At 41.8% G+C, this 21,781-nt stretch overlaps 1 protein-coding gene across 1 annotated transcript in view; it reads left to right on the top strand.

Moving 5' to 3' along the window:
- The window catches only part of plxna3 (plexin A3), a 243,431-nt gene that overhangs the window by 19,324 nt on the left and 202,326 nt on the right, over positions 1-21,781 (top strand). The window contains exon 3 of the mRNA XM_051653449.1: positions 9,845-10,027. Within this exon, the coding sequence (XP_051509409.1) occupies positions 9,845-10,027 (183 nt within the window). The remainder of the gene's footprint in view (positions 1-9,844; positions 10,028-21,781) is intronic.

Below are 21,781 nucleotides of genomic sequence, written 5' to 3'. Positions count from 1 at the left end.
AGACGTTGTGTCGATGTAGTGACACTAGGGGTCACTGTTGGGAGCCCCAAACACCTCTGCTTTTTTGAAAAAAGGCCAATCAGAATTGGCGAGTGGAATTTGCATGCCACTCCCCCGGACATACGGGTATAAAAGGAGCTGGTATGCAACCACTCATTCAGGTTTTGTGCTGAGGAGCCGAGACCAGGTCCCAGCCATTTCAGCGGGTAGTTCAGCGTTGTGGCAAGAGGGACACAACGTCTCGTTCCCTCCATCAGGGAACGGAGGTTACGAAAGTAACCAGGACGTTCCATATCTGTCACTCACTCGACGTTGTGTCGATGTTGTGACACTAGGGGTCCCTATACAAATTGCCACAACTATCTGAACTGTGTTACGTGAACTGGCGGTGTGTGACGGGCAGACTGCTGTGTGCCTCATAGCCAGCGCACCAGGCCATCATGTAACCTTCCCCAACGCTCTTATGAGCATCGAACGGTCCATTAGGAACAAGTCGGCTGCCCAACTATGGGGACAGGCTAGCCCAGCCGAGGCCTCTTTTCCCTCTCTTTTCTCCCCAAAAAGAGTGGAATTTGTTAACTGACTGGGAGCCATAAGTGTCTGCGTCGGGGGGTGTCCCTCCCAAGGGGAAGACACTACGGAGACCACACCCCGCCCAAAAGGGGGGGGGGGTATTCTGAGTGGAATACGTCACTTGGTCTTACCGAATCTTGTCGGAAGTATGTCATGTGGAGAGGTCCCATGGTAGGTCCTACCCGAAGGGGGAGGAGTTCCTACAGAGCATGGCGACGGGGCAGAGGGGCCTCGGCCCAAAGAAGACGTAGTTTGCCGTCAGGGAAACAATTTTGAAGAAGATATCACATGGGGTCACCTTCGGGGAACCAGCACATGTGGAGCACCTACCTCAGTACAGGGGCTCATTAGCGCACGTACTGGGCTGGTCAGCGAGTTTCTCCGCAAATTCAACTGCCAGAGGGCTAAGGAGGAAAGTCATCCAGGGATCACAGTCTGTGAACACGACTGGGAGTCAAGAGTGCACGTTTTCACCTCAAGGGAGGAGAAAGGCGCTATGCACAAGCGGTACACCCGGCCAGTTTGTCCCGGAACTTACCTGCTCGTTCCTGCCAATACACGGGACGAGACCGGCTCAACCCGGAAATTGCAGAACTTCGCAAAGGTGTTGGGTGTTGCCCAGCCCGCTGCTCTGCAGATGTCTGCCAAAGAGGCGCCACTGGCTTGGGCCCAGGAGGCCGCCACACTCCTGGTGGAGTGGGCTCGTAACCCCGCAGGGGGTGGCACATCCTGAGCCTGATATGCCATCGCGATGGCGTCAATGACCTAGTGGGCGATCCTCTGTTTGGAGAGCTTCCTTTCCGCTGTCCACCAAAGCAAACAAAAAGCTGTTCTGAGCTTCTAAGGCTCTGTGTGCAATCCAAATAGATGTGTAAAGCCCACACCGGAAAAAGCAGTGCCAAGGCTGGGTCTGCCTCCTCCTGGGGAAGCACTTGCAGGTTCACCACCTGATCCCTAAAAGGGATCATGGAACTTTGGGCACATAGCCCGGTCGGGGTCTCAGGATCACGTGAGAGTAACCCGGACTGAAATCCAGGCACGATTCGCTGACAGAGAACGCCTGCAGGTCCCCTACCCTTTTGATGGAAGTGAGTGCAGTCAGGAGGGCAGTATTCAAAGAGAGTGCCTTAAGCTCAGCTGACTCCAAGGGCTCAAAGGGAGCTCCCTGTAGACCCCGAAGGACTACAGAGAGGTCCCACAAGGGGACGAGGTGCGGTCTGGAGGGATTCAACCTCCTAGCACCTCTCAGGAACCTGATGATCAAGTTGTGCTTCCCCAAATACTTACCATCTACTGCATCGTGATGAGCCGAAATAGTGGCTACATACACCTTCAGGGTGGAGGGGGACAGCCGCCCCTCCAGTCTCTCCTGCAGGAAGGAAAGCATTGATCCGACTGCACATCTCTGGGGTCTTCGTGTCGGGAAGAACACCAATTAGCAAACAGATGCCACTTCAAGGCATACAGGCGCCTCGTAGAGGGAGCCCTAGCCTGAGTGATCGTGTCTACCACTGCGGGTGGTAGGCCACTTAGGTCTTCCACGTCCCGTCCAGGGGCCAGACGTGGAGATTCCAGAGGTCTGGTTGCGGGTGCCAGATGGTGCCCCGTCCCTGAGAAAGAAGATCCTTCCTCAGGGGGAGCATGAGAGCGTGAGATCCGAGAACCACGTCTGGGTGGGCCAGTAGGGTGCTACTAGGATGACCTGCTCCTCGTCCTCCCTGACCTTGCACAGGGTCTGTGCAAGTAGGCTCACTGGGGGAAATGCATATTTGTGTAGTCCAGGGGGCCAGCTGTGTGCCAGCGCATCTATACCAGGGCGTACCAAAGCGGGCAGTGGGAGGATTCCCGGGAAGCAAACAGGTCTACCTGTGCTTGACAGAATCGACTCCAAATCAGCTGGACCACCTGAGGGTGGAGTCTCCACTCTCCCCTGAGGGTAACCTGACACGACTGCGTGTCTGCTGTGGTGTTGAGGTCGCCCGGGATGTGAGTGGCTCGTAGCGACTTGAGGCGCTGCTGACTCCAGAGGAGGAGATGGCGGGTGAGTTGTGACATGCAGTAGGAGCGTAGACCACCATGACGGTTGATGTACGCTACCGTCGCTGTGTTGTCTGTCTGGACCAATACGTGCTTTCCCTGGATCAACGGCCATAACTTCCGCAGGGCGAGCAGAACTGCCAACAACTCTAGGCAGTTGATGTGCCAATACAGCCGTGGGCCAGTCCAGGAGCCGTGCCTGTACGGCGCCCCAGCCCGTCTTGGAGGCGTCTGTTGTAACCACGACGCGCCTGGAGACCTGCTTAAGGGAAACCCCTGCCCGTAGAAATGCAAGGTTGGTTCAAGGGCTTATGAGGTGGTGACCGATCGGCGTGATGGCCACGCGATGTGTCCCGCGGCGCCACGCCCATCTCGGGACTGAAGTCTGAAGCCAGTGATGAAGTGTTCTCATATGCATCAACCCGAGCGGTGCGGCCGCCGCTGAGGATGCCATATGCCCCAGGAGCCTCTGAAAAAGTTTCAGTGGAACCTCTGTTCTCCGTCTGAACGCCTTCAGACAGTTCAGCACTGACTGTGCGTGCTCGTTCGTGAGGCACGCTGTCATCGAGACTGAGTCCAACTCCAAAACGAGAAAAGAGATGCTCTCAACCGGGGAGAGTTTGCTCTTTTCCCAGTTGACCTGAAGCCCCAGTCGGCTGAGGTGCCGGAGCACGAGGTCCCTGTGTGCGCACAGCAACTCTCAAGAGTGAGCTAGGATTAGCCAGTTGTCGAGATAGTTGAGGATGCGGATACCCACTTCCCTTAGCGGGGCAAGGGCTGACTCTGCGACCTTCGTGAAGATGCGAGGGGACAAGGATAGGCCGAAGGGCAGGACCTTGTTCTGGTACACCTGGCCTTTGAAGGCAAACTGCAGGAAGGGTCTGTGTCAAGGTAAGACCGAGAAGTGGAAGTATGCGTCCTTCAGGTCTACTGCCACGAACCAATCTTGATGCCGGATGCTCGCTAGAATGCGTTTTTGCGTCAGCATCTTGAAAGGGAGTCTGTGCAAAGCCCGGTTCAGTACTCGCAGGTCCAGGATTGGTCGCAACCCACCGCCTTTCTTTGGTACGATGAAGTAAGGGCTGTAGAACCCTTTCTTCATCTCGGCTGGAGGGACAGGCTGTATCGCACCCTTGCGCAGAAGGGTAGCGATCTCCGCACACAAGGTAGCTGCGTTATTGAGGTGAAGCGGACGCTGCTGAACCTGGGCGGGCGCCTGGCGAACTGAATCGCGTAGCCGAGTCAGACGGTCCGGGTCAGCCATTGCGATGGGTTGGAAAGCGTGAGCCAAGCTCCCAAACTCTGGGCGAGGGCGACCAAGGCAATGATCACGTTGGACGTACCAGTGGGTGGGGCCCCGCGGCGGGGCGGAGCTCGAGGTGCCACATCGAGGGGATTCGAGCCCATGGCCGTGCTGAGTCCAGGGACATCGAAGCACTTACCTGGCTCTTGTCGCCCACCATAAGATTGGCCGAGGAGGGGGGAGGAGGAGTCTCGTCCCCGTAGTCCACCGGACCCAATCCTGTGTTGGCGTGTTTGTGCCACAGCTGGGCGCACAGGGGCCCTGGACGGGAGTTTCGTTCGCCCGCGCCAGGTGGCGGCGCTTTGCGGGCACAAGTGCACCGCGAGCGCCTTATCCACCTGGGGGATCACCGAATACCCCCTGGATGCTCCGCCATCGAGGGTAGCGAGAGCGGGGGAGCTGAAAGACCGGGACCGGGCAGTAAAAGGTGCCTCCCACAATCTTGTCAGCTCCTCATGTACTTCCAGGAAGAAAGGAACGGGGGCGGAGCGTGGCCATGGGTGGTGCCCCGAGCCCAGGAACCAATCGTCGAGCCGCGAGGGTTCAGAGAAGAGTGGAGGGTTCCACTCTAGCCCGACACTCGCGGCCGCCCGGGAAAGCATGTCTGTCATTTCCGCGTTGGCCTGGGACTGGGCGACCATTCCCGAAAGAGGAAGCCCAGTCAAAGCCTCTGCATCCGACTGGACGAGCCCGCTCTCCGGTGCTGCGCTCGATAACTCGTCTTCTTCCCGGGCTCTGAACGAGAGGTCAAACTCGCCCTGAGACGAGCCGGCGATCTCGTCCGAGCGCCCAACCGGGGCAAGCGAGCATGCTGGGGAATGGGAGATCCGTGGGGGTTTACCCGGCAGAGGTGGTCCCATTGAGGTCCTCATACCCGTAGGTAGAAAGACCAAGGCGGGGAGCTGCTGGGGTGGCTTGCTTTCTTACGAATGCAAGCCTCGACAGCAACATTGCTATGGTCATGTTCTCGCAATGAGGACAAGACCCATCCACGAACGATGTCTCCGCGTGGGCAGCGCCCAGACACGTAAGACAACAATCATGGCCGTCAGAAGCGGAGAAATAACGACCGCAACCAGGAATAACACACAAATGGAAAGGTATCTTTAAAAAGACGTTCGTTGTGTGCCGCTCTTTTAGAAAGAAAATGTACTCTTTTTAAAATATACTCTTTTAGTTGTTTCTGGCGAAGCGCCCAGGGGCGTTCTCTGCACTCCACGGGTGCAGAGGGGGAGAAACCGCTGAAATGCGCTGTAGAGTCCAGCAGATGAGGTAAATGAACTCGCGGATTAATTCAGCTTCAATGAATAGAACTGCTCGGCTCCGAAGAGAAAATCCTGAATGAGTGGTTGCATACCCGCTCCTTTTATACCCGTATGTCCGGGGGAGTGGCATGCAAATTCCACTCGCCAATTCTCTTTGGCCTTTTTTCAAAAAAGCAGTGGTGTTTGGGCTTCCAAGAGTGACCCCTAGTGTCACTACATCGACACAACGTCGAGTGAGTGACAGATAGGGAACCGTTGTTTCAGATCACCACCATGAACCATGTTTGATATTTGCTACTTTTGGTTGATAGCAGGTGGTGTTAGAAGGAGGGCATATTCTTGTTTTAGAGAGCATTTTATTGGACAAAAATGTGTATATAGCCCTCAGAGCAAGATGATCAGTATTTATTGTCTATTTTACAGGAACAGAATGCAAATATCTACTAAAAGTTTGTATTATGACCTCTAAAAGCCTCAAAATCCATTTCATGGGCTATTTAATGATCCACTGTATTTTAGAGTGCTAAGCATAATGTAACTTGACAGATAATTAGCAAACACATTTAATTATTTTGCTGTAAGAGCATGTCATTTGATTGATTAATTGTTTGTCTGGTGGTTTTTCAGTGACTCCACACTAGTAAACTTAAGATCTCGGTGCGCTACAGTTGCAACGTTTTTCTTGAAAAATCATAATAGACAGCAGCAGCACTATAAACGGGCAGATTTTTTTTCTTACCTGGAGGACAACCAGAAGAGAGGATGATTTGAGTCCATGGCTGTAATTGTGCTGGGAACAATAGCACAACACCTCGCATCCCAGCCAGAGCAGATGGGGCGAGGATGGTGAGTGCCGATGACCTGGTTCCTGTGGGGAGGAGTGGCTGTGGTTGTTTTTATAAGCAACAACAGGGTTCCCCATGACTGATGTAAATCTGCTTCTGATTCCAGCTTTGCCGCTGCCGGGGTATTATTAGCTTTTTCTCATGCACGGACCTCTGCCTTATAATGAGAGTGTGCATGCCTGCCACAAGCTCATGCTTCGTTTAATACATTTACCCTTCATACACATGCATAAAAACAAGCCGTTCCACAGGCTCAATCATCATTCAATAGCACTCTCCCAAGATGGACTTTGCTGCACAAGAATTTGGGTGGAAGTTGCCAGAAGATTCAGTTATTGCTATAGCTGAAGTCGTGAAGTCTGACTCAAACGGTATAGTTTATTTGGGTGTTTCTTCAACTTCAGGCACTTTAAGCACTGTGGACTTCTAGAAAGTAAAGTCTGGTTAAAATTTTTTTCACACTCTCAGTATTTTTTATTTAATTTGTCTACTAACAATGTCCAGCAGTGTATGCATCACAGGAGATTTATGTCACTGTTGTCATTTTCTTTTTCTACAAAATTCCCACCACATTGTCATTTTCACCACATGAAAAAAAACATTTTTTTCACACAATAAATATTGATATGGTTTATTTCACTCTTTGTTTGGATTATTATCGTTTTAAACATGTAATGATTTTTATTTTTATGATGGATTTCCATACTTTCAGTTGTTATATTATAGTAATAAGTTATGTTAAATGTTGAAACAATAAATTCTATACATACAGTAATAAGAATTTGAAAAGTACCAAAAATAAATGATCAAGGACTGGTAAAATGTTTCCAAATCAGTTTTATTTGTGACCTTCTTATAAAAACAAAACAAAACAAAAAAAACACCCATGTGCCTGAAGTTGAAGAATCTTTTTTTTGTTTTTTTTATGCATTAAATTAAATTGAACCAATATTGGGTTGCATTTATGCCGCCTCTAGATAGGAGAAGAAATTCTTGATAGACTAGTTGACTTACTAATCCACTAGTTTGTTGATGGAAGACTAGCTGACCATCATGACCCATCCCTACCCTATGTTTCTCATTACTGCCACAAATCGCCTTTTCTTTGCCTAGATAGCTGGTGCGGTAAATCCTATGTGGCGGCTCAGCCGAAAACTCTTTTTGCACAAGCTGATGTCATTCATTTGGAGGGTAGGCTGACCTCTCCTTGCACTTTACAGAGGTGAACAGATTTTTGTGTGCGGTTGGAGGCCAGGGTCCAGAGGAAACCAAGATTAAAGAGCTTTGTGTGTGCCGTAATGCTCTGAGAAACCGGTAATGAGTCAATAGTTCACCCCTAGGATGAACCGAAGATAAGGTGGGTGCTCGATGACATCATCATTAGCCGGATTGATATGCTGCAGATGCTAGCTAACACAATTGATTTTTGAATAACTCTTCTGACATTTCCCTGAAAAAAAATGACATACAGTGATTTTCTTGTATTTATTCTTTTTTGTGTTAGTGGACACCCATTAAAACCCACTGAAACAGTGCTTTTCAGAGACATTCAGAGAGTAAATTGTGCAGGATGAAGTCATGTCTCAACGGTCGGTGAGCATCAACCCCTGGTTTAATCCCCCTGAGCTTAATTTTGCAGCCCCTGTTTGGGTGGCTTTGCTCTGCCTGGTCTATTAGCTGGCGCTTCCTGTCTCCGATAGTCTACTGTGAAGATAACTGGAGAAAGCTGTCACTACTTGTTCAGTATAATTGTTTGTTTGTGTGCATATATGTTTATTTATTGATAACCATCTACATTTATTTCATATTTAACATAATTTAAGATAATGTATGTAAATACACTGGGCCTCAATCTTGAAACAAGAGCAGAAGAATTTGTGTAAACAGTGGTTCTCAACCATTTTTTTGATGAACGCCCCCCTGCTTCATTCCCTTACCCCAGACCCCCCAATTATGTGACGAGACTTTGTTGTACCAAAAAAATAAAAAAATAAAACACAAAACTCAATATTTGTGTTATTTGCTTAATTTGCTCGATGCAACTTCGATGAATTGCATAATTTTTAAAGTTTTGTTAATAAATTCATCAGGCTTACGTGTCATGAATGTGATTCCAAACCTTGCGTTTCTTGAATTCAAGCAGATGGAGGGCTATATCTGGGGCCTATAAAATGAAAATGCAAAGACAGAACCTAATAATAAAAGTGGTATTGTTATTATATTTCAAAAATAAGTGAAAAGACCAATAATATTGCATATACTTTGTCCCACTGAAATGCTCATTCTACATTACAACATTGATTTTGAGTTGGATGCAGATGTAAATTTACTCGTATCAACAACAGTAAGACTATCTATGACATCTATAAAAAGTAAACCAGTTATATTTTCTTACACTCAAACAAAAATATGTTAGCCCATTTTGTAGGATTTATGCATTTCTATTTCATCTTAAAAAAAATTGTGTATTTTGCATTTGCCCTTTTGAAAATTTAATTTATTCAGTAATTATTTATTTTTGTAGTTTTAACAGTGGTATTTGTGACAAGACCATAGTAAGCACATGGAAGCATGGATCTTCTTCACTACCATGGTTAGATGTAACATGATTTCCGTTAAACAAACTATGACATTTTTGTAATTACAAGCATTAGGCCAACTCTAAACACATGTAAAAATAATAAAAACAAAATATAAATATTTATAAGTTATAACAAAAATTGATTATATTCCCTCACTCCCTAATGTAGCCTATGACAAATTTAATAGAGCTGAAGTAGTAATATGATAATATTTATTATCAATCTATTTCTGCCTAAAGTACAGTTAGTGTTACTATAGTAAATTCAAGGGTGGTCATGTAGAATTCTGTGCTGAATTCAAATGGTTTCCACGTCTCGCACTGTGCTTCTCACTGATTCTCGCAAAGCTGCGTGTTTAAGAGCTTGAGACCAGTCTGCGAGTAAAAACGTACCTTCTTTGCGCTCGCACTGCTCTGTCCATTGGGCCGTATCCATCTACAGACCATACAGGTGCATTAGCGGAGGTTGTGCTTCAGATGCATCGCTAGACTTCAAAATCAGATGAACTGCGGTACAAATGCATACCAGCCAGTACAATTGAGAAACAACTGATATACTCCAAGTCTAGATGAACATTATAATGCAAAGAGGAACTTGACAAGAGATTTGATTATTATGACTGATAAACGCCCCCCATTTGTAACCTAACACCCCCCTCTCTACTAATTTGCTCTCAGCACCTCCTGGCATCCCTTGAACGCCCCCTGGAGGGCGGCACCGCCCCCGTTGAGAACCCCTGGTGTAAATCTTTTATAAATCTATTGTAATGCGTCAATTTACTTAATGTTTTTTTTTTCCAAACAATTTACACACATTCGTTCTGATTGCAAAAAGAAAAAAAATAAAGCCCCAATTTTCAAAAATCTGTCTAAATGTTTTTTTTAAATCTTGCCATTTTTTTGTTTTTTTTTTGTGTTTTGCTCCATGAACACACTCAATGTCAGTTTTTAAACCATTCGAATGCAAATCAAATACATTTGGGGCGGTTTTAGTGTCTTGAGTATTAAATGTTATTGTTTATATTAGCAATGGTGTGTAGGAGTAAATATGCTTATAAATTTGCCTTCTGTTAAATTCTGTTGGACACCATCTAGCTGTTTTGTAACACAAGACTGTGCCCTGTGTGAATGCCCCCTAACACTATAATTAACAATTTATACATATTCATAGTACATATTCCCACTCCACCCACCTTCTAACAAATATTAACTAGTCATTATTTCTTGTTTCATCCTGTAGCCCAAGCAGATTGGCGACGATTTCTGTGGCCTGGTTCTGAATCAGCCTCTCGGGGGGCTCAGGGTCATTGAAGGCACTCCTCTGTTTGAAGATCGCACTGACGGTATGGCATCCGTGGCTGCGTACACATATGGCGATCATTCTGTGGTGTTTGTGGGAACACGCAGTGGCCACCTCAAAAAGGTAAGAACTATCCAATCTGTGTTTTATCAACTATATCTGATCTATAACTATATGTAATTATATCTAATAATTGGATTTAAAAAGAAAGAGTAAATAATGTAGAAGCTTTGTTTACATTGGGAAGCGAAAGTGATATTGATATAAGATTTGCTAGATTGAGTTTGTGAGTCAGTTTGAGTGTACATTTATGTGTGAGTTGGAGCGTACGTTTATGTGTGTGCATGTGTTGGAAAGTATGTTTACGTGTTAACGTATGTTTGAGCGTACGTTTACACGTACATTTACGTTTGAGCGTACATTTACAATTGAGCATACGTTGGAAAGTATGTTAAGTGTTCGCGTATGTTTGCGTATGTTTGAGCATACATTTGCACGTACATTCAGGGTTCTCACGCATCCTGGAAAACCTGGAATTTTGCAGTGCAGTTTTCAGGTCATGGAAAAGTCATGGAAAATTAGAAAAATACCTAAATGACCTGGAAAATAATTATTTGTAGTGGTGCACCGATCAGGAAATTTGAGGCCGATACCGATCTCCGATTGATTTTTTTTTTTAACACTAAGATCGGCCGATAACAATACTGATTTTTTCTTAGTGCCATTTGCCACACTTTTGCAAGTTATATGCTGCAGTTATATGTTTATGCCCCACACAGTACAATTACAATAACACAAATTTTTTTACAAAAAGGTTCCATTTGTTTACATTATTTAACAACATTACTGCAGTTAACATGAACTAACAAACTTAATGTTAGTTACAACATAAACTAATACATTTTTTAAATCAATAGTTGTATTAGTTAATACACATTAATGTACTATGAATTAACATGAACTAACAATGAACAATTGTATTTTTATTTACTAACATTTGATTAATAAATGCTGTAAAAATATATTGTTCATTGTTTGTTCATGGTACCTAATGCGATGACTAATTTTAAAGAAATGAAACCTTTTTATTAAGTGTTACCAAAATTACATTAAAAAGACATTTATTGTGAATTGCTAACATTTATTTGTATTGAAAACAGTTATGAATAGTTATTTTGCCAATATCAAAAGGTCATTGTGACATACTGGCAACCAAAAACCATGAGAACATCACACATAGCGGAGATACTTTCAAAAATAAGACAAATATATTCATTAGAAGCTCTAAAACTACTCCAGTGAGAAATCATTAATATCTATCTTTGGCATCTTGTTGTAACAAAAATCACTAATTGTTAAGCAAATGCATGAAGACATGGTGCCGTTATTGAAGGTTAAACAGTTACATCTGTTATTAGTGGTATTGTGACCAACATTAATCTGATTTAAATTGGGATCCTCACAGAATAGCGCTGGGATGAGTGACTGATAATGAGATATCGAAAGCACCTGGAGAGCATGCATGTTTGATTGACACAGAGAGCACTGTTAAAGAGAGTAAAGCTAAAAGCGCTCATGATTGCTCCACACAGCGTCTGATTGTCACGACTTGCATTACATCACGTGTACTCAGATTTGTATTTGCATGTTTATTTGTTGTTTAAGTTTTTATACCCATTAGCAGCCTCTTTATCCTCTTCCTGCTCACTGTGCAACGAGTCAGAATAACTACCGTAATGACTCTAGAAAATGGGCAACTTAATATTCGTACACATGTAATTCTTACACATTTTTAAAAACAAAACGGCATATTCATGTGAATTAGCAGTGTATGTGTGATTCCCTGTGTGCTGCAAAAAAGATCGACCCTGATTCTAGGCACTATCAGCCAATCACGGATTTAAGACGAATATTGGCAGATTTCGATCGGTGGCCGATCGATCGGTGCACCCTTAATTATTTGTCCTGAATGTGCTGCACACTTCAAAATGATTGTGTGTAATGAATTCAGAAAAAAATAACCATTCAAAAACCACAATATACATAATGAACTCTAGTGTGTTTTTGCTTAAATAGTACACCCATAAAATGTCCTGGAAATGTCCTGGAAATTTGTCCCTTGAAAAGAGTGGGAACCCTGACATTTACGCTTGAGTGTAAGTTTGCGTTTGAGTGTATGTTGGAGTGTACATGTATATTTCAGCATACGTTCACATGCAGAACTGTTGTAGCAATTTTGTTATAAATGCCACCACCATAGTGAAAGGGATACAAATTGCTCAAATACTTTTTCTATGAGCGTACGTTTACGTGTGAGCATATGTTTGAGCGTACGTTTCTGTTTGAGCATACGTTTCCGTTTGAGCGTACATTTGAACTTAGGTTTATGGTAGAGCATAAGTTTTAGCGTAGATATTAGTGCAAGTTTGTATGTATGGTTGTACTTAAGTTCGTAAGTAATTATGTCTGACTGCAGAACTGATTTCCACTGGAGTGATATAGGGAAGATTTGCTGAATATAGATTGGTTACATTTGGATGTACATTTGCATGGTTGTGTGTATGGCTGGGTGATATGTCAAAATTATTTTATCGATAATCGCCTTAAAAAACAGCGCGATATCCGATTACATCGTTTACATTTTTGCGTTATTGATTTTGCTTTAAAAATGTAATTAATTTATTTAAACATGAAAAACATAAACAAAAGACATTTCCACGAGGAAATAAAGTGTGGAAATAAAGCGAACTAAACTCAAAGCACCTCCTGAGATGATTGGAGATCATTTGCAGCATTCTCATAGATTACATTATTCTTGCAAACAGTTTTCAGATGAATGAACCAGAGAAAACTCTTAACATGCACTTGTTCCATGAGACAGGCTTACACTGCATGCCGACATGCGTGTGTTCCACATGACCGGTTCGTGCTGCACACCTCTGAACAAACAGCGAATCAAACACAAGCACTGACAGCTTTTCTTTTGTCTGTTCTTAAAAATATATTAAAGTGTGTTTCTTCAAGCACGTGTCTTTGTGACTAACAGCATTTCTTGTCATGTGTCACTCCGAGACGTCGCCCGCCTGTTGCGCGAAATGAGCAAAATTACATTCGCATAAAATACCTGCATTTGGACGAGGAGCTTGCAAACTGGATACAGCCTAATCGCATTTTGCGGGTGGCGGGTGCCAGTTTCACACCCTGGCCACTGTGTAATAAATTTGCCGACTTCCCAGATCCATGGTTTTGCCATTACCCAATATTGTTGATCATTGCAATCGGCATCGCGATCTTTGTAAGACATCATCGATATCCGATTAGATCGTCCTATCGCCCAGCCCTAGTATGGCTGACTGCAAAAATGTGGTAATAAATATGCTACGAATTCCACTGATCACTCAATTGTGCGGAGGTATTCGCAAACAATCAAAAAAATTAAATAAATGCAATGTAAGAGGTAGTAAAATTAAGGAATTACATGACTTGCGAATGTGTGATTATAGAGTCAATTGGTCTTGAAGTTTTCGTTAACCATAACGTTCCACGTATACTACATTGGAAGGTTGAGCTATTTAATACAACCTTTTTTTGCTTCATTTCAACAACACGCACACACAGACCACCAGCAAACCATAATAAAAACCTCACTACCTTGTGACTCATCCTGTCCAGACCAGGCAACAGCTGAGGATGTTTAAAGAATAATATGCCCACTGGTGAGTTTAAGATAGCACTCCACAGAAGTTACAAACCTTGTTCCTCAAATGGCAGCTAACAGCCTCAGTCAGTCGACTCATAGGCCCATATATGCACATTAAACCTCCAGGGAACCAAAGTGTGAGGGTGGAGTCCGTAAACTCACGTTTTTGTTTTTTTAATTGGTCATAAATAGTAAAAGATGTGCATGAAAAGAGAGAAAGTGAGCAAAAACCCAGTCACCATTAAAGTTTAACATTACTCTGCAACCATCCCCTCAATACGTGCCCTATATTAGGTCATCGGAGGGAGTTTTATTTGCAGTGGCTCTAAGTTACAGTTCATTGAGGAAATCTCACATTAAAGAAATTAAATTAGAAGTGAGACCGAAGAGATTGTTCTAAGAAGCTGACTTGGCTCTTTCTCAGCAGACATCATAATTAAAATGAGGTAGATGGGGATTGGGCAGGAAATATATTTCAGTTTTTTGTGTTCGCCGTCCAAGCAGCCAGCTGGAAAATATAAATACGATCGCATCCTTTCTCGTATTGGAATGGGGGACCAGAGGTCAGTCTTGTGGGAGCTATCCTGTTTGGTTTTCAGTTCTGATTTTTTACGGGGGTGCGTGTTTGAACATGTTCTGGTATACCTTCAAAACCTTGGTGCAATTGCTTGTGAGCAAAATGTTTGGAAACACAGATATATCCAGAGATTGAATTTTAAGTTCTTGGCTGTGGGGTTGTTATAACATATTCTGAAGATGATACCAATACTATTGACATTTTAAGATTCTCTCAGCAAGATGGGCATTTTGACCAAGAAGTGCATTTGAGCATTCATTTTTACAGCCTGTGAGCATGGGAGTGTTCAAAAGCAGACGCCTGTCAGTTAGACATTACTCGGGTACTGCATTGATTTGTTACAACTACTACACTAGAAAGACTGTTATCATATCTATTTTAAATGGCTATCGACTTGGAACCAATGTTTTGATATTCCTGCTTGGCTGGCATTGGTAGTCGTGTGATTGTCTATTGTTAATAAGCAGAATAGCGTTTATGGTTTCACTGATAATAACCAGCTCTGTTTGTTTATTGGGATTATATGATGTTGCAAAGATGCTCTACATCCATATGGCCTTCATATTGACCCCAAATCTCAATAAACACACTGTGTGGGGAAATCTTATTGTTTGTTTTTCTACTAAACATTGTATCAGGATGAAATGCTAAACGGTTTGTGTGTGAATCTGGTCGGTGTTAGGTGGAAACCTGCTTTGGATTTGAGAGAGGCTGGTAGTTATCATTTCATACATGTACTGTTTGTTCCTGTATGAGGTGGAGATGTAAAAAATAGCCATGGAGGAACTGTGGTTCAGTTTAGTCTGTGTGCAGGGAAAGCTGGAAGTTCCTAATAAGAATTAGACTTATTTGTCTAAAAAGCATTAAAGGGAAAGCTCTCCCAAAAATGAAAATGCTTTTACCATTTACTCACACTCATGACGTTTTTTTCCTCTGTGGAACACAAATGCAGAATTGCTATTTTTGAGTGAACTTCCCTTTGTCTATATTAGTAACAGAATCGCATTCATTTGTCCGTATCTATATTGAGTTGGCGATAAAAGTATAAAAATATAGTCAAATCAGAAACCAAAAGTAACACATTTCAGCCTTATAGTTAGACAGCTTAACAATTTAAACTTTTTCAAAAACTAGTTTGAACAATAGTATCCAAGAAATTCCATATTTACTAGTCACTACAATAAAACTGGAAAATTGGTATCAGCCACCACTGTCATCAAACAATTACATGCAGTAAAATTAGAATGACAAAATATTCCGAATAATTTAGACACTGTTTGAAGGAGATCTCATATTAATTTATGATTTACAGTAACTAATGTTAATTGTGTTAGAGGCTGTTCAGACAGGACACATTCTTGCGCTAAAACATCTAGATGCACTGCAACGAAAATAACTGAATGCAGGTGTCTAAAGACACATTTTTAAAAGTTTAAGTGTTTTTTTAACTTTTACACACCATCTAAAAAACGTGGCACTCTTGTTCGATATGGTGAAAAAATCGCAAGATGTGATTTTACATATAAAATCAATTGAAAAATAGTGCAGAGCGATGCAAAAACGTGTTAATGGCACATTTCCAATTTTACAGTAGCAAGTTTTCAGGATGTTTTTAATGCATAATCTATTGGAATGTAAGTAGATAATAGGGCTGCACAATATGGAGAGTAAATGCGATAAGTTGTTGGCAAATGCTATATGCGATTAGAAATTCCGAGTGGGCAGAACAGCGGAATGCCCACTGCCCAAAGAAACTGAAGTTTATTAGAATAACAAAGGACAGCTATCCCAGAGATCACAAACATAGTTGTTTTTTTGTTCCAAATTAAATAAAGACTGCATATAATATGTACAGTTTTACTGTTAGCTATGTAGCGGATATTACAATTCATCTTCAATTATTTTATTTTTTTTGTTGGTAAAAATCATATGAATATAAAGTTAATTTCACCATATTGTGGGGTATCCTAAAATAGTCTGTGTTGTAAAATATTTAGTTTTACTCATTCTATTTTTACTTTTATTTTAAATTAGTTCAATGTGGGACTCTTTATTTTGAAAAATGATGTCCAGAAGCGATTGCCGTAGACATTCGCTTTCTGCTTTTGTTTAACATGCCTGTTCTTAGTCTGCGCTGAACTTGAGACTGAGAGGAATGATTTCACCGTGCAATCCATTAATTGATACCCATCCTTTGATATATCCACATAGACCACAAGCCAAGTTTGAGTTTGGTGTCTGGTCTCATTATTATCTGCACACTACACAGAGTGACAGCTACATATGCACAAATTGTGACATGCTCCATCATTTGAGCCAGTGCCTATGCATACTGCACGCATACACACCAAGTGACAATTGTGTGCCCAGTTTATTCTCAGCTATCTGCATCACCTTGAATGTTACTGTATTAAAATCATTCCGTTATCACAAGCCCTTGCAAAATGCATATTGTGGTATGTACATTTGTGATGTTTAGATAAATTAGATACAGTTGTGCTCAAAAGTTTGCATACCCTTGGAGAATTGGTAATATATGTACCATTTTTAAAGAAAACATGAGTGAGCAGGCAAAACACATTTCTTTTATTTCTTATGGGATTCGTATTCAACTGTAGGTTATAACAGAATGGCACAATCATAAAACAAAACATGGCAACAAAGAAAAAAATGAAATGACCCCTTCATACCCTTCATAGATGATGTCTTCATACCCTTAGTTCTTAATACTGTGTATTGTCCCCTTTAGCATCAATGACAGCGTGCAGTCTTTTGTAATAGTTGTCTATGAGGCCCCAAATTCTTGCAGGTGGTATAGCTGCCCATTCGTCTTGGCAAAATGCCTCCAGGTCATGCAAAGTCTTTGGTCATCTTGCATGAACCGCACGTTTGAGATCTCCCCAGAGTGGCTCGATGATATTAAGGTCAGGAGACTGTATTGGCCACTCCAGAACCTTCACCTTTTTCTGCTGTAACCACTGGAGGGTCAACTTGGCCTTGTGCTTAGGGTCATTGTCGTGCTGGAAAGTCCAAGAGCGTCCCATGTGCAGCTTTCGTGCAGAAGAATGCAAATTGTCTGCCAGTATTTTCTGATAACATGCTGCATTCATCTTGCCATCAATTTTCACAAGACTCCCCATGCCTTTAGAGCTCACACACCCCCAAAACATCAGTGAGCCACCATCATGCTTCACAGTGGGGATGGTATTCTTTTCATTATAGGCCTTGTTGACCCCTCTCCAAACATAGCACTTATGGTTGTGACCATAAAGCTCTATTTTGGTCTCGTCACTCCAAATTACAGTGTGCCAGAAGCTGTGAGGTGTGTCAAGGTGTTGTCATTTGTGGCATTGGCACAGTAAAGGCTTCTTTCTGGCAACTCGACCATGCAGCTCATTTTTGTTCAAGTATCCTTGTATTGTGCTCCTTGAAACAACCACACCGTCTTTTTCCAGAGCAGCCTGTATTTCTCCTGAGGTTACCTGTGGGTTTTTCTTTGTATCCCAAACAATTCTTCTGGCAGTTGTGGCTGAAATCTTTCTTGGTCTACCTGACCTTGGCTTGGTATCAAGAGATCCCTGAATTTCCCACTTCTTAATAAGTGATTGAACAGTACTGACTGGCATTTTCAAGGCTTTGGATATCTTTTTATATCATTTTCCATATTTATAAAGTTCCATTACCTTGTTATGCAGGTCTTTTGACAGTTCTTTTCTGCTCCCCATGGCTCAGTATCTAGCCTGCTCAGTGCATCCAAGTGAGAGCTAACAAACTCACTGAATAATTACACACAGACACTAATTGCAATTTAAAAAGCCACAGGTGTGGGAAATTAACCTTTAATTGCCATTTAAATCTGTGTGTGTCACCTTGTGTGTCTGGAACAAGATCAAACATTCAAGGGTATGTAAACTTTTGATCAGGGCCATTTGGGTGATTTCTGTTATCATTATGATTTAAAAAGGAGCCAAACAACTATGTGATGATAAATGGCTTATATGATCACTATCCTTAAATAAAAGACAGTTTTTTTGCATGATCAGTCATATTGTCAAAATCGATGCCAAAATTTCACAATTTCTGCCAGGGTATGCAAACTTTTGAGCACAACTGTGTATCGTGCAGCCCTAGTAGATATTTAAATTATAACTCATTTAGCCACAAGAAACTTAATTTACCTCTCTCTTAACAGTCTAGGAAAGGACTGTTGAGGTGATTGTGTACATTGGTTTTTCAGAGTGTTAGTCTACCTGCTATAATGTGGTGAAGTGAAAGCAGGAGGAGGCTGGGTAATTGTCCCATATCTCCCCTCGCAATGGCTTGTTTGTTTTGGCAGGAGAAGAAAGACGGCAAGCGGCTTTTCTCAGGCTGTACGGAAATCACTCAAGAGTCTTTAGTGCTTCCTGTCCCCAGTTAGCTGCGAGTCGAGTCAGTCGAGATGTAGTTTTGAATGCAGGACTCAAAATACTGGAGAGTTTCGTTACATGATAGTTTCTCTGAATTGTCCTATCTGTAAAAGGACACATTTTACAGAGCTCTAATTCATACTCGCAATTTCACTATTACTATTTCTCATATTTGGTAATACTAAGTATTAAACGTTGTTTGTGCTACGGATAAGAATGATACCTCAAATCATACAGCTTATTGAGGAGAGGTGTAGTATTGCTTTTCTAAGCAATCAGATGTACAGTATGATTTTCACCTGGTGAAATGAGCGAAATAATCACTTTGATGGAGGGACCAGAGTGATATCTTAGGACAAAAATATCATACAGACAGTGTTCTTACGCTAAAAAAACCTAGATGCAACACAATAAATATAGAATAGAACACAGGTGTCTTGGGATGCATTTTTAAAAGTTAATGTTTTTTATATTGACACGACATCTAACAACATGGCGCTCCTGTGCGAAGTGCTGAAAAAAAAAAAGCGAGACATGGTGCAATGGTCAAAGATGTCCATCTATCACATGTTTACATAGGGAAATGAAAAACAGCCAGACACACGCAAAATTGTGTTCAGTATATACCGTGGTGGGCTCTTTTGACACCCTAGCAACCGCAACACAGAACACCTTTTTAACCATATAGCAGTGGCCTGGCAACAACCCTAGCATCCTGACAGTTATATTTGCATGGGCAAGCACCACTCTTATGACCATTTTCTTCATAAAAATGTAAAAATCTAGTTTTACATGATCATACCCATACGAAAGAGACAGCACAGGATTGTCGCCTGCAGCTTTTCGATTGCAATAATCTATGTCTAGTCTACAAGGAATTCCATCCCTCCCATTGTACTTTTACAAGCAAGTGCTTAAACCGGTAGTCTTGTTCCATTTCCTGCTGCCTTGATATTTAGCAGCAATTGCAAAGGCAAATGAAAATAAATATAGCCCGCTATTTTCACCCTCACCTGAGCTGTTCACATGCTGGTCACAAAGCAGCAGTGCTGCAAGAGGATTGTGCAGCCTGAACAGTAGAGGTGGTGCGGCACGAGATAATCTGACCACTGGGAAATAAACCCAAGGTTGTCTTGTTTTTTTTTATTTATTTTTTTTATGGAATGCTTCTGCCGAGGAAGCATTGTGGATAAAAATGTGTTCTTCCTACCTCTGTATATAATTTCGGTATGCTCCCAAATGGTTGTACGTGGCTGCCATTGAATCCCTAATCAGGTGCTTTTATGTTGGTTTATTGTGTCGTCTGTTAAACAGCTGAAAGGATCTCAAGGTAGCTGTAGTATATCTTCAAAACAACCCATCCTGAGCTGACCTCCGCATCCCCTCAACCCCGTGTTTCCTGTAGTTACAAGAATAGGAAGTCATTGTATAATGCACTGTATGCAGTAAGCAGTATGCTAGTATTCATTTCCAAACATAGCCAGTGTAGTGTACACTTTTTTTTTAAATATAGTAAGTGGAACAATAGACATTATTTCATGATAAATTATTTAAAAAGTGGTACATTACCTTATTACAGTGCATGTGTAATTTAACGAGTGGCGTCCAGTTATCATCTTTGAAATGGAAACGAGAAAAAAAAGACATTGACCGATATTGTTTTTTTGTTTTGTTTTTTTTTTTACCGATACCAATGCTGATTATTTGTAGGTTTGTGTCTAATAACTGATATGCAGGAATGATTGTTTAGAAATTTTGTTTAGATGTTTAATTCTATTTAGATTGGAGGCTATTCTTTGGATTTATCAATAGACTCATTATTACAGAACCGATAACTGATTTAGTAAAAAAGTGAGAATATTGGTAAAAAATTATTAGTTATACCGATTATTGGTCTTTCTCTGGTTATTTTGCATTTTGGCAGTCCAATCAAACAATTAATTTCTTTGGATTTATTGATGGACCCGATATTACAGAACCGATAGCCGAGTAGAAAAGTGTGAAAATCGGTAAAAATTATTAGTCAAACTTATTATTGTTTTTTTGTTTTTGTTTTTTTTGCATTTTGGCAGTCCAGTCAAACAATGAATTTCTTTAGATTTATCAGTGGACCTGATATTACAAAACCGATAACCAAGTAGAAAAGTGTGAATATCGTTGTCAAACCGATTACTAGTGTTTCTGTGGTTGTTTTGAATTTTAGCATTCCAATTGAATAATAAATCTTAATGAAGATGTTGGAAATATAAGGTCAAGTCAAGTGCATTGCATTGCAGGATACAGTATTTCACGTAGTGTGCTCTGTTGTATACTATGCATTTTGGCAAATGCAAAAGGCCATCCATGTATCTATGCATTCAGAAAAGTTATACTGTGTTGTGCATACTGCACAGTATAAATGCTAAAAACTGCAGAAATGTTAAGAGCAGTATGTGTTAGTAATCTATTCTAAACATAGCCATTCAGCAGTTTTTATATGAAGAAACAGATCATGTTACATATGCTGGTGTGATCTGACGTTATCATATTTGTGTTTTATAAAGACAAATATGGCAGGGTAGAAACTCTCATTCTGCACCCAGCCGTAGACGTATGATACACGATTGAATCCGGCAGATTGGTTTCCCTGTCGCAGTGTTCAAATTGATGAATGCCTTTTAAAAAGCGTCAAATCCCTGTGCTTCACCAGCAAGTGTGCCACAGACAATAAAAGAGGTTTCTTTTGAAGAAGATCAACTGAGTCACTCTAATCCTCATAATCACGCATGAGCTGGAACTATTTTAATTTCTTTTTCCATCACCTGCATTTTTTTGTTATTCAGCTTTTATATTTCATCATGTTCACTTGTACAGTGGCCTCAAAAAGAATTTGAACACTTAAGCCACTCTTAAATATGCATGAATGGCATTGCACAATGAAAGTAAATTGTGACGGAGGCTGTAACTCTGCCTAACATCTCCTTTTGGGTTCTATGAAAGAAGTTATAGGAGTTTGGAACAACATGAGGCTGAGTAAATTATTTGGGTTGACTATCAAGTGACTATTTTGACTATTAAGTGTCAAAAAGTATACTACTAGTTTTTTTTCTTTTTATTTCTAGCCCACAGTTACCAAAGAACATAGTTAAACTCAAACTTGTGTAATAGACTCACACAAGAGTTCAAAGCTAACCACTTGATCTGCCATTTTGTGC

The sequence above is a fragment of the Myxocyprinus asiaticus genome, chromosome 24, assembly GCF_019703515.2.
Source record: "Myxocyprinus asiaticus isolate MX2 ecotype Aquarium Trade chromosome 24, UBuf_Myxa_2, whole genome shotgun sequence".
NCBI lineage: Eukaryota > Metazoa > Chordata > Actinopteri > Cypriniformes > Catostomidae > Myxocyprinus > Myxocyprinus asiaticus.
This window is presented reverse-complemented; position numbering and strand designations above follow the sequence as displayed.